Source organism: Trichosurus vulpecula, chromosome 8 (genome assembly GCF_011100635.1).
Source record: "Trichosurus vulpecula isolate mTriVul1 chromosome 8, mTriVul1.pri, whole genome shotgun sequence".
Classification (NCBI taxonomy): domain Eukaryota; kingdom Metazoa; phylum Chordata; class Mammalia; order Diprotodontia; family Phalangeridae; genus Trichosurus; species Trichosurus vulpecula.
The window spans coordinates 74462031-74475337 of NC_050580.1; the positions used below are offsets into that span (position 1 = coordinate 74462031).

The 13307-nt window shown below is 44.2% G+C and overlaps 1 protein-coding gene across 1 annotated transcript in view; it reads right to left on the reverse strand.

Moving 5' to 3' along the window:
• The window catches only part of OGDHL (oxoglutarate dehydrogenase L), a 53818-nt gene that overhangs the window by 14062 nt on the left and 26449 nt on the right, over positions 1-13307 (reverse strand). The window contains exons 8-15 of the mRNA XM_036737227.1: positions 9067-9157; positions 8254-8433; positions 7771-7899; positions 6689-6868; positions 5752-5904; positions 4847-4949; positions 4055-4183; positions 972-1122 (exon numbers count right to left, since the gene is read on the reverse strand). Of these exons, the coding sequence (XP_036593122.1) occupies positions 972-1122; positions 4055-4183; positions 4847-4949; positions 5752-5904; positions 6689-6868; positions 7771-7899; positions 8254-8433; positions 9067-9157 (1116 nt within the window). The remainder of the gene's footprint in view (positions 1-971; positions 1123-4054; positions 4184-4846; positions 4950-5751; positions 5905-6688; positions 6869-7770; positions 7900-8253; positions 8434-9066; positions 9158-13307) is intronic.

Below are 13307 nucleotides of genomic sequence, written 5' to 3' on the forward strand. Positions count from 1 at the left end.
GCCAGGGCAGGGTACTCCAATGGCAGATACTGCTTACTCCAGTGATGCAAGGGGCAAGAGACCAAGGCTGGGAATCAGGAGCCCTAGATCTGCTACAGACAGGTATTACTACTGCCTTGGGAAAGTCACTGTTATAACCCCTGTAGACTTCAGTTTCCTCTTCCGCAAAGTGGGAACAATGATCACAGGGTTATCATGAGGATTAATGTGGGAAAGCTTTTTTACAGATCTGAAGCACTTTACAAATATAAGGAATTATGACTACAGTAAAACCTCAGCTGTCCAGAACCATTAGAATAAAAGTCAGTTACACCTTCAAATACCAAAAATATTTTTTAACCCTGAATAGAATTTTTATAAAATACATTAAAATTTCCCTGCCTTCTTAAACAGAGTTATGCTGGACACATAAATTAACCTTCTCTTGATGACTCAAGGTCATGATTATAATGGAGCTATAATTCAGGAATGTCCTTGGGGGCTACTGAGATATGTGTGGTTATCTAACCCTATGCTAGACTGTCATACTTTTGAGGGTTTTTTGTATCAGCTTTTTATGGTTTTTGATATTACTCTCATGGGTCACTTGTCACTTCTGTCAGTGTACTTAGCTGTATGCTTCAAATTTGCTACTCTTAAGTTGCTATGGGCTAGAAAGCTACATCATCAAATTTATTAGAAGTGTTGGCAAAGTAAGAGTTATTAGGCCTTGAATGTAGGCTCAAGAGACTCTTCCAATTATAAAGTACTGGACCTCTAGTAGTAAAGTGACATTCATTTTAGCTACTCAAGGTCATCTCTGATTACTTTCTGATTCTTAGATATGTTCTAGATAGGTGAGGTGTCACTATAATAGTTTAGATTAGGTTAATATGAACTCTTTGTCAACTGCTTCACTATTTCCAGCTTTCACTTTGTCCCAGAGAGAGGGGAGATGCTCTCTTCAGCCCCCTCCCCCAAGGACTCCTCACCTGAATGTGCCCCTCTCCACATCCTGCCCACTCAGCCGCACGTGGATCCCCTCTTTCAGGAGGGAGCCGAAGGTCATGTATTCGGCCAGGGCCCAGTCCACCATCCGACTCTTGACCAGCTTCGCTCGACTTTTCAGGATACGAGAGAGGCCTGGGGTAGGGGGAAAAGGTCAGCATGGGAGGACTAGGGTGGCTTCCTCCCGCAGACTAAGAGGCTGGAGCAAGGCTGAGACCACCTCCCATCTCCACATAAACAGGACTGTATGGAGGTCACCAGTCAAGGCACAGACAGGCTCTGTGGCCTAAGCAGTGGCCTTGTGTTTGGGGAGGGGTAAGGGGTTCTACTCTCCTATTTCTCAGACTGAGAAGTCACAAGATCTGAATTCAAATCCCACCTCTGACACTTAGCTGGGTGACCTTATACCAAGTCCTAAGCTTCCTGAGCTTCAGTTTTCTCATCTATAAAGCGAAGGGGCTGGACTCAATGGCCTCTGAAGTCCTTTCCAGCTTTAGATCTATACACCTATGGACAATTAGTTTGCACACACTCTCTCTGATCTCTTTCCCCGTACTTTGTAGCCTGTCTCTGTCCACTTCTGTCATGTCTCCTCCATATAATATATAATATGTATATGTATACACACATACCTACATAGAAAAGAGGGGAGGAAACCCCAACAGGTCCCAAATGACAGTGAAAATAAAGCACTACAAGACAAATGGGATGGAATAGGACTGAACCTGCAATGCTATTGGTCCCAGGGAGGTCCCAGGTGAGGAAATCCCCTCCACCAAGGCAGATCAGCGACTGTTTGCAATTTACAATCTAATCAAGTTTCCTGGAAGCTCTAAGAGGTTAAGTGACTTTGCCAAGGTCACCAAGTTTAGGCAAGAATCAGGGGTCTCTGCAAAGTTAAAACCAGGACACCAGTCCCCTCAGATCCATATGAAGACAAACCAGGACTCTGACCCCAAGAGCCCCAGAAATAACAGTGCCCCCCACATCAGCAACCCTACTTCTCATTCAGCCTCTCCAGCCACTGACCAGGGAATAAACACTTGTGCAAAGTGGACCTAAACAACTGCCTCCTCGGTAACCACAGCAGCCGAAGACCTAGAAAAGAGTGTTCTCATTCCCCAGATCCTTGGCAATGTAAAATGGCTCAGCATTAGAAATGGAGGTGGTTTTATTGGTGGAAATAACATTTTTAAAGGGTACATTCCCAACTGTTTTGCATCGATGCACCCCAAGGACCACAGGGCCTTCCCACCTGATTTGCTGCTGACACCGCTCAGATGTCTTGTCTCTCCTAATGAGAATGTGAACTCCTTGACAGCGGGTACTATCCTGCTATCCTATTTTTCCCTACTAGTTCTTTGCACATCGTAAGCACCTTTGGGGGTTTTCTTGGCATAGATACTGGAGTGGCTTGCCATCCTCCTTCTCCAGCTCACTTTACAGATGAGGAAACTGAAGCAAACAGGGTTAAGTGACTTGTCCAGGATCACACAGCTAGGAAGTGCCTGAGGCCGGATTTGAGCTCAGTACTTCCTGACTCCAGGCCCGGCAGTCTATCTACTGTGTCACCTAGCTGCCCTGTAGTAAGCACCTAATGGATGCTTTTTCATTTATTGATTCATCAGCCATGCTTCCTCTCATAAAGGAAATAGCCAATGAAAATAGAAGTGCTACAACATGACTAATGTGGAAACATGTTTAACATGACTGTACATATATAACCCATATCACATTGCTTGTTGTCTGGGGGAGGGAGGAGGGAGAAAAATGTGGAACTCAAAATCTTACAAAAATGAACGTTGAAAACTATCTCTACACATAATTGGAAAAAAATACTATTAAGTGCAAAAAAAAAAAAAGAAAATAGAAATAATAGGTCTGAGGACTAGAAGGGACTAAATAGTTAAAAGATGAATGTCTACGTAGCTGTCACTCTACAAGTGCACTGAAGGCAACTTTGGTCCCAGCACACCCAGATTCTGGCAGTAGGGACCCAGTACAGAGATATAAACTCTCAAAGGCAAGACTCTTCCTCTTCCTGTCCTTAGGCTCTAAGGACAACTCTCCATTGGCTTTCTATGGTACTGAAGCTTTTCTCTATTCCCAACCAGTGTGGCCCATTCCACCATGGCCCCCTCACACATCCTGCTCTCGCTCCACAGCCAGGAACCAGGTTCCTTGGGAGGTGCTGGAATAGCTGTTAATCCTCCTTAAATTAATTCTTTGGATTAGTTTCATTTGAAAATGTAATTGGAGTGTCACAGCCAATCCAAAGCCACCCTCACAAAATACACCAGGCCCTTCCCATTAATAACACAAGGAGGCCTTCTACCCATTAAAATGATGCCAGCAACAATTAATAAGCCCATTCCCAGGAGTCATTACAGCCCTTAAGGGACCTGAAGAATATTTCTAGAGGGGCCGAGGGAATGGACTCAATGTGCTTTTCAAACTGTTGTCGCGTCTTGAGTACAGTCAGGACTGGGCCCTAGGAAGAGGTAAGGGACTCCCAGGCCAAGAAAACAAGGAGAGCAAAAGGAATTCTGTGCTACCCAAGGGCATGCAATAAATCTTCCTAAAACCCTGGCTTTGTGTGTCCATTTCTGCTTGGCCTTTGATTGTGCTATTCTCCTGGTCTAGAATGTCCTTTGTCTCTCTACCTCTCTAAGGCCTACACAGACTCCAGGGCCTAATTCATGTCTGACATCTGGCCTGAAGCCTCTAGTCTCTCTCTCTCCTCTGAATTCCTCCTGTTCCCATCACCTATACCATTTCCTTGGTACTGGTGTGACTAAATGTGGCCGGGTATGTAAACATTAATAAATTATCTGATTTTTTTTCCTCCCATGCTTAAGGGAATGAACTCACTTGGGATCCAGCCTTGACGAATGAATGGAGGGGCTTCTGTGGCAAGCTTAAGGAAGCAGCTCTCCTCTGACTGTTATGTGACCCTAAGAGGCTTCCTGCTGGTTAGCTGCAGGCACTGGACAGGTTGACATTCTCCTTTCCCATCCCTTGAGGGAACCACACCCCAGCCCATCATGGCCTCAGGAGCCCAGCTCACCTCCATGGATCTTGAAATCCTCAAGGGGTACTGAGCTGGCCACATTACCAATGTGCAACAGCATGTCCTCGGGGATGCCCGTGGCAGGGCAAGTCTTGCTCTTAGGTTCTCCATCCACGGTAAAAAAGCCTAAAAGAGACAAAATCCACAGCCGATTAGAGGTGATCTGGAGAATACAGGGAAGAAAATAAAGAGGAGAAAAACCAACTCGGGCAGCAAGACTCCCGGAATTTAAGTTTCCCTGGAGTTCGGAGGCCCTAAGTACATCCCTAAGGCTTTTCAGGGCATTGCCAGAGTTGTAACTTCTGGCCATCTCCTTAAGCTGATATTGAAGACCTTCCATATTTGACCTGTCTCATTTTCTCCTACCCTCCTCCCTACCATAAACATTCTGTCCTAATCACACAGGCCTAACAGGCCCCTGCACATACTTTTGCTTTTTTAAAATAATAATGACAATAATAATATTAATGATAACCATGATAATAGCTGACCCTGATCTAGCCCTTTAAGGTTGACAACGCACATTATATACATTATCTCCTCTGATCCTCCCAGCAGTCCTGGGAGGTAAGTGCTATTATCATCACCCTCATTTTGCAGGTTGGGGAACTGAGGCTGATGGAGATTGATGTGCACAAGGTTACACAACTAGTAAGCATCTGGATTTGAACTCGGCCCTGACTCCAGGTCCAGCATTTTATAGCTGCCTCTAAACATGCCCAGAGATGACAGAGACACCACCCCCGCTGCAGCCGCTCTGAAGCCATTCTCGCCCGGCGCCAGCCTTACCAGGCCATGGGGAATCCAGCCAGTGTTTAATATGCAGAATCTTCTCATCCTTGGACCTGGTAAAAGCTTCTTCACAAATCCTATCGTATTTGGCGACCTCTTCCTACAGCAACGATGAACACGCTCAGTGAATACTAAGAAGGCACCCATCCATTCCCCACAAAGACCCCAATTCCCCAGGGCCTCTGTCAGCCAGGCCTCCCTCCGGCTCCTCCCGGCTGCACATGGGACTGGCCAAGAGCCTCAGGGGAGCGTAGGACAGAAAGCAACGCCCTGTACTAGTGAGCCATCTTCTGTGGGCCACATGGGGCGCAGGGCCACTGAACAGTGGTGGCAAGTCTTCAGAACAGTCCCTGCCTTTTTCTCCCACTCGGAGGATGTTCCAAGCACACTCCAGATTATTAACTAATTGGTTGTTCCCTGACCCCTGTGAAACAGGAAAGGCAGGGAGGAGAGTCTACATCTTATGAATCTTGCCCCAGGTCACACAATGAGCTGGAATTTCAAGGCCAGGCCTGATTCCTGGTGCCTGGGAACAATTCAATTTAACTTAACAGCATTTATTAAGTACTACTGTGTGCCAGGCACATGTGCTGAAGAAAGAGTCCTTTCCCTTAAGGAACTTAAGAGTCTCCTGAGGGGAATACCATGTATACAGATAAATAAATATAAAGGGGATAGGGACTGGACCTGGGATTTCATTCATGTAAGGAACTCCCAAGTGAGGAAATCCTCTTTACCAATGCAGATCACCACCTTCTCTGCCACTCCTAGTCTTGGAGAGTCATCCAGAGCAGAGGTTAAGTGACTCACTCATAGTCCCAGAGCCTGGGGCCTTTTTCTCCCAGTCACCTCTCACCCCCTGGACTCCTAACCCCAGAATCTCCCCACCCTCCCAAGCCCACCTCAAATTCCTGCAAGGTGACGGTGCCCTCAGCGATGAGCTTGTCTGCGTACTTCTTCAAGACCGTCGTCTGCTTGTGAATCTGCTTGTACATGAGAGGCTGCGTGAACATGGGCTCATCGATCTCGTTGTGCCCGCGCCGGCGGTAACACACCTGCAGGGAAGGCTTGGTAAGGCAAGCATCGCCATGTTCCCCAGCCAGCTCAAGAGAGCCATTCAAAGACGCGAACCCCGACCCCGAACATGATCCCTGGGCCGCCACTGTAAACCCCGTCCCACGCAGGGATGCATGTGGATATAGTTAACAGTACAGATTTAGATGTTAACATTCTATAGTATATTAATTAAAATGTGATAGATTACTATAATTATATACTTAGAGAATATTATATATAACAAATCTATTACATTATATATGTTACATACATTTTATTTCTATATAGTCAAATTACAATTCACAGGGCACAAGAGGAATCTGACAAGCTCTGTTTGCTTGGAAGAATGAGAGTCTAATCACCTCTGGCCTCTTTGTTTTACCTAGTTTCCTTCAAGGTTCAGTTCAGGCAGTACCATTATACAAGGCCTGTCCTGGTCCCTCCCTTCTCTCCCATACCCCCATTTGGTAGGAGAGGTAGTTCAGTGGCATAGCTGATAGATCTTCCTTTCCCTAAGGCTAAGGCTCTGAGTGCAAATTCTGCAAATGATTAGCTGTGTGACCCTGGATAAATCACATAACCTCCAATGCCTCAGTTTCCTCACTTGTAAAATGAGGAGGTTGGCTTCTAAGGACTCTCCCAACTCTAATTCTACGATCTTGAGGCTTCAGAGCCAAGTTCTTCCCACTCTACGTTGTTGTCTTCCTGTATCCCTCATCAGGTGAGGCCTCAGAGAAGGGGGCTTCCTCTACCCCAACTCCACCAATCTAATCTGGCTCTCACCAGGTCCACCACAACGTCTTTGTGGTAGGTGTTCCTCCACTCAGCAGCCACACTGCAGACGTAGATCACAGCCTCAGGGTCATCCGCGTTCACGTGGAAGATGGGTGCGTTGACCACACGAGCCACATCTGTGGGGTAGGGGGAGGAGCGGGCCATTCGGGGATCTGTAGTAAATCCAATCTGGAGAGATGGGGGACAACAATGAAGCCTCCTCTCCAAGAGGTTTTTCCAGAGAACCAAACACCCAGACAGAGTCTAGACCGAGTGCTGTTAGATGGGCAGTCTAGAGGGTGGCTGTACCTGGTAGACTGAATGAAGGTGTTGGGTATCCCATAGCCAACCAACATGTTATGCCCAGTGAGTTGACCAGCCCCAGCAAGCCAACTCTAGCTAGACAGAAGTCCTCCATTGGAACATGCAGACTATCCTAACTGACTTCATCCAGTGGGATTTGGGGTACCTAGAACCATAAAATGTTTAAGCTGGTATAGGCCCTAGAGGTCATCTAGTCTAATCCTCTCATTTTATAGTTGGGAATTCCGAGGTTCAGAGAAGGTCAACTGGCCTCCTTATAGTCGCCCAGCTAGTTAGTGAGAAAGCTAGAACTCAAACCTAGGTCTCAACTTCTAGTTCACTCTTTCCACTAAAACCTTAAAGGTGTCTATAGATCACGGGCAGACTACACCCGACAAGTCAACTCCACCTGGTTGACCATCTGTATATAGTGAATTAGACTGTCCTCAGTTACTAGCTAGGTCAACTATGGATTTTGTTTTATTTTTCAACTGTGAATCTTAAATCAGAAACACCATCACCCAAATGACAACCAGAAAAAATAAACTGGATCTCAGACTACCAGTCCTTTATCTGACAGCAGTTTCCTGTGTGATACTGTTCAATACGCCCTTAACTTGTTCTGTGTATCTATTTCCCCGCTGGCAAAATTGTGGAGACGGCCTAACTGCCTCCCTAGTTTTTCAAGCATGGGTCTCGGGTAAATGAAAGACTCTGCCATGATAATGGAAAAGCTGGTCAGCTCTGGGACCATCTGGGTTGCTTCCCCAACCCCCACCTCACCTCACCTGGTTGTTGACCACGACATGGATAGTGCCGTTAGTGGTATAGGATGGCAGGTCACTGAGATGGAAAGTCTCATATACAACACCCTGCCCCGCAAAGGCTGCATCTCCATGGACCAAGATGGACATGACCTTAATGGGAGAGAAATCTATGCTAGACAGATAGGACTGAATCTCCTTCCAGTTCCTGAAGTCTGGCTCTAACCCTTGGCCCCCTCTCTAGGCCTCAGAAGATGACCCTGTTTGACAGCTGTTTGAGCTACACACATTTCATGCAGTTTGGCATGTATCTTAAGCATCCATCTTCATCAGATTGGGGAGGGAGGGAGGGTGTGGGGACAAGAGAGCTCCCAGAGGGCTGAAGTTCCATCTTCCCCATCAAAATCCCTCTTGGCTCTTATTTACTTCCCCCTGCCTGTATTTCCTCTCCCCCTCCACAATCCAGGAAATATGGCTCCACCAGTCTCTGCTCCAAATACCCTTTACCTTCTTGCCTTCTGTATCTCCCCGATAGAACTGTTCAGCTTTTGTCTTCCCTTGCACCACAGGGTCCACAGCCTCCAGATGGGAGGGGTTGGCCACCAAGGACAGCGTGATGTTCCTGTTTGTAACTCGGTTGATCCTCTCATGGTACATGCCTAAGTGATACTTGACATCCCCAGAGCCCTGGAAACCAAAGGGCAGAGCAGTGAGCCTCCCCTGGTATGTATATAGGATCAGGTATATAGGATCCCATCACAAAGAGAAAGCCACATGGTAGGTCACTTTTACTCTTGAGCCTCCATACTCTTACTATCCCCACTGGGAACACCCTTTCTTGCTACAATGCTTTTCCCAGTGGAAACATGGTACCCTGCCACTCACTGTCCCATGTAGGCTGAAACTAGGACAAAAACAAAGAAATGGATACCACCCCCACATCAAGGATCATGGGCAAATTAGTGAAACCTCATCTACCTGTCTTTTCCCTGTTGGAGATGTCTCTCTTAGACAGAAAGTTCCCTGAGGTAGGGTCCCTTGGTCTAAGTCTGTACATGATGCCCAGAGAGCACTGATCCAGATGACAAGAACCACAAAGGGAACAGTTCTAATCAGGTTCCCACTATTTCATTAAGCAGATTCTTGTTTGGAAGTTTCTCAAACTTTGGGGTAAGGGGAGTAGCCCCCTAAGAAGAGAATACTCCCCCCAATCTCCCCCAAATCAATTCCACCCTCCACCACCCATGGAAGGTCTGGGAAAGGAACTGGGGAGCAAAGCATCTGTCTGTCTCCTGCCCCCTGCCACCGTTAACCACCAACCTCATCTGCTGCCTCCAACTTGGAGTCAAACTGACAGAAAATCTGCTCGAGCTCTTTCCGGATCACGTTGGCCAAGACGTTGAGCCGGCCCCTGGAGACAGAAGATTCTATTGTGGGAAACTCCCCAAAATCTGATGCTGCAAAAGGGTGTCAGTCCTGGAGGGATGGTAGGCTCTCAAAACAAAATCCCAATGTGATGACAAACAGCGTGGTGGAAAGAATCCTGGATTTCTAAGTCAGAGGACCTGGGTTCAAATCCTGAACCTGCCATTCTTTACCTGCGTCATCTTGGGCAAGTCATTTTATTTCTCGACCTCAGTGCCTTCATCTAGAAAATGAGGACAATGGACTGGATCAGGAGCTCTTAATCTGTTTTGTGTCATAGACCCCCTTTGGCAGCTAGATGATACGGTCAGTCAATTAGCTTTTATTAAGTGCCTACCATGCACCAGGCAGTGATGTAGCACCTACACTGTGTGCCAAGATCAGTGAACCCGGAGCCAGGAAGACTTGAGTTCAAATACTGCCTCATATGCTTACTAGCTGTGTGGCCCTGGGCAAGCCTTCATTCGGCCTCTGTTTCCTCACTTGTAAAACAGGAATAATAAAAGCAGCTATCTCACGGGATTGTTTTGAGGACTAAATGAGATACGTGCATGTGTGTATGTGTGTGGATGCGTGTGCGTGTGTGTACGTGTATATAAATAAAATACACATATATACGTATGGATATAAACGTGTGTGTATATAAACAAAATACACATATATGTATGTTTATGTGTGTATAAATAAAAAACACATATGTGCATGTATATATGTGTATATAAATACAACATACATATATGTATGCATATGTGTGTGTGAATAAAATGCACATGTATGCATATATGTAGAAATAAAATGCACATATACGTAGTGTGTGTACATATGTGTATGCATGTATGAATAAAAGGCACACGTATGTATATGTGCAGGTACATAAGTAAAATACACATATAGATATAGTATGTATGTATGTGTATAAAATACACATATGTGTGTATGAATAAAATACACATATGTATGTGTGTGCACACATGCACACACACATACACACACACACACACATAGCATTTTCAAACCTTAAAGTGCTACCTCAAAGTCAAAAAGTATTTATTACGTACCTACTATGCGCCAGGCACTGTGCTGAGCACTGGAGATGCAAAGAAAGGCAAAAAAATCCCAAAACCCCAAAGTCTGATTCCTGCCCTCAAGGTGCTTCCATTCGAATGGAGAAGCTCACAGTGCTAGCTACTGTTTTTGGCACTCTGATGAAGTCTACAAACTGCTGCTCAGACTAATGTTTGGTAGCTACATAATTGAAAGAAAAGCTAAATTTCAGTTAGGGGTTAGTGAAACTAAAGACACAATTTTCTTTCCTATCTGAAATCTATCCACAGAAGCTGGAGGGTCCGTGGCCCCCAGGTAAAGGACTAGATGATCTCTAGGGTCCCTTCTAGCTGTAAATCTATGAGCTTATAAAGAAGTGAGAGGGGACGTGTCAAGAAATACTAAGGTGGCTTTATGTTTAGCTTCCACATACCCCCAGTGCCGAGCAATGTGTCTGACACTTGGTGGAGGCTGGATAAATTCTCATTGATTGACTGACTGACAGAAGCAAGGACATGTAAACAAAGGATGAATATTTTATATTCACTGAGTGGCATATTCCTGTAAAAACAGGGTCAGGAAGGTTAAAGCTAAGAATGAGCTAAGGCTTTTGAAAGATGCCAACAGAAATAAATAAAAAGAACATTTTCTTTTCCACTGTCTTGGTGCCAGAAGAACAAGGAAGAAGGGGGTAGAGGTTGAGGTAGATGAAATAATGATGATTGATGACAGGGAGAAAGTCAAGCCACTCAATTCCCACTCCTGCGTTTGAGGAGAATGATTGAAAAAGATACAACAAAAAGAGTTAAAAAATTGAAACCTAAGATAAATGAAGACATAGTAATAAAGTGTCTATGAGCCTTCAATGTGTTCAGGTTATCTGCCCTGATAAACTATGTTGAAGGAAATTGCGGGGGAAAGAAAAAAAAAAAACCTTCTGTACATGATCGCTGATTTGCCCTCAGTGGGTATTTAAGAAATCGTGGAGAAAATATCACAGGGCTTAAGAATGACAAAATGTGTCATTATTTTTTAAGGGGAAGAGGTAGATTCCATGAACTGATAAATTTGACAATGATCCCTGGCCAAAAAAAAAAAATTTAATTATAAAAGAATGGTTAGAAAAGGAAGTGATCAGAAGGGCAGCTAGGTGGCGCAGTGAACAGAGCACCAGCCCTGGAGTCAGGAGGACCTGGGTTCAAATCCAGACTCAGACACTTGATACACTTACTAGCTGTGTGACCTTGGGCAAGTCACTTAACCCCAATTGCCCTGCCTTCCTCCCTCCAAAAAAAAAACAAAAAAAAAAAGAAAAGGAAGTGATTACTAAAAGTCAGTATGGGACTAGGTCTGTATTCTAAAGAGATCCAAAAAAAAGGAAAAGGACTACTTGTACAAAAGTATTTATAGAAATTCTTTTTGTGACGAAGAATTGGAAATTGAGGAGATACCCATCAATTGGGGAATGGCTGAATAAGTGGTAAATGAACGTAATGGAATATTACTGTGCTATAAGAAATGATGAGCAGGCCGATTTCAGAAAAATCCTGGAAAGACATGAACTGATGCTGAGTGAAGTGAGCAGAACCAGGAGAACAGTAACAGCAACACCGTAGGATGACCAGCTATGAATGACTTAGCTATCCTCAGCAACAAAATTATCCAAGACAATCCCAAAGGACTCACCATGAAAAATGCTATCCACATCCAGAGAAAGAACTGATGGAGTCTGTCTGCAGATCAAAGCATACTATTTTTCACTTTATTTTTTTCATGTTTTTTTTCTTTTGGTCTGTTTCTTCTTTCACAACATGACTAATACAGAAAGATGTTTGATATGATTGGACATACATAACCTATATCAAATTGCTTACTGTGTTAGAGAAGGGGAAGGGAAGGAAGCAGGGGCAAAATCAGGAATTTAAATTTTTTTTTAAATGAATGTTAAAAATCATCTTTACATGTAACTGGAAAAAAATAAACTATTAATAAAAATAAAAGTCAGTCTGGGGTCATTAAGAACAAAGGATGCTATACTAGACTTATCTTTGTAACTTTATAAAATTAATAAATTGCTTGATGGTAAATCGAGGAAATGGCACAAACAAAGCATATTTGCATTTCAGCAAAACACATACCAAAGTCTCTTGTAATCTTTTTATGGAGGAGATGGAAAGGTGAGTCCTAGATGATAATATAGTAAGGAGGATTCTGAACTGGCTGAATGATCAGACATTAAGGGCACTGATTAATGAATCAATATCAACGTGGAGAGAGGTAGAGAGTGGAGAGCTGCAAATAGCCATTAAATTTATTGGTGACATGATACTGAGAGAGAAAACTAATACAATAAATGACCAAATCAGGGTCCAAAAAAGATCTCTTTAGGCTGGAATGATGGGTTGAATCTAATAAGGTGAAATGGAATAAGGATAAGTGCAAAGTCCTGAACTTAAGGGAAGGGTAAAAAAAAAAATCAAATGTGTAAGAGACGATGGAGAAGGTGAAATGTGAGGGAGATTCATGAGAAAAAGACCTAGGGGTATTAGTATACTCTAAGCCCAATATGAGGAGACAGTACGTTGGTGGGTAAAAAGCTAATGAAATTTTAGGATTTTTAATAGATATGTGACAGGCACCTTGATGTAGCAGAAGCCTAGAGAGCCAGAAAGAGCTGGGCACAAGCCCTGCCTGTGATGCACACTGCTTGTGTGACCCTGGGCAAGTCATTTAACTTTTCCACCCACAAAACTTCTGAATGCACTTGAACCAGATTAAAATGTAATTTTAAAAATAAATAAAAATACAATAAAACATAGATAATGTTAATCTGTGGTTTTCTAAGTCAGTATGGCAGCTAAATGGTTCAGTGGATAAAGCACCAGACCTGGAGTCAGGAAGATTCATCTCCCTGAGTTCAAATCTGGCCTCAGACACTTACTAGCTGTGTGATCCTGGGCAAGTTGCTTAACCCTGTTTGCCTCAGTTTCCTCATCTGTAAAATGAACGTGAGAAGGAAATGGCTAAACCATTCCAGTATCCTTACCAAGAAAACCCCAAATGGGGTCATAAAGTCAGACATGACTGAACAA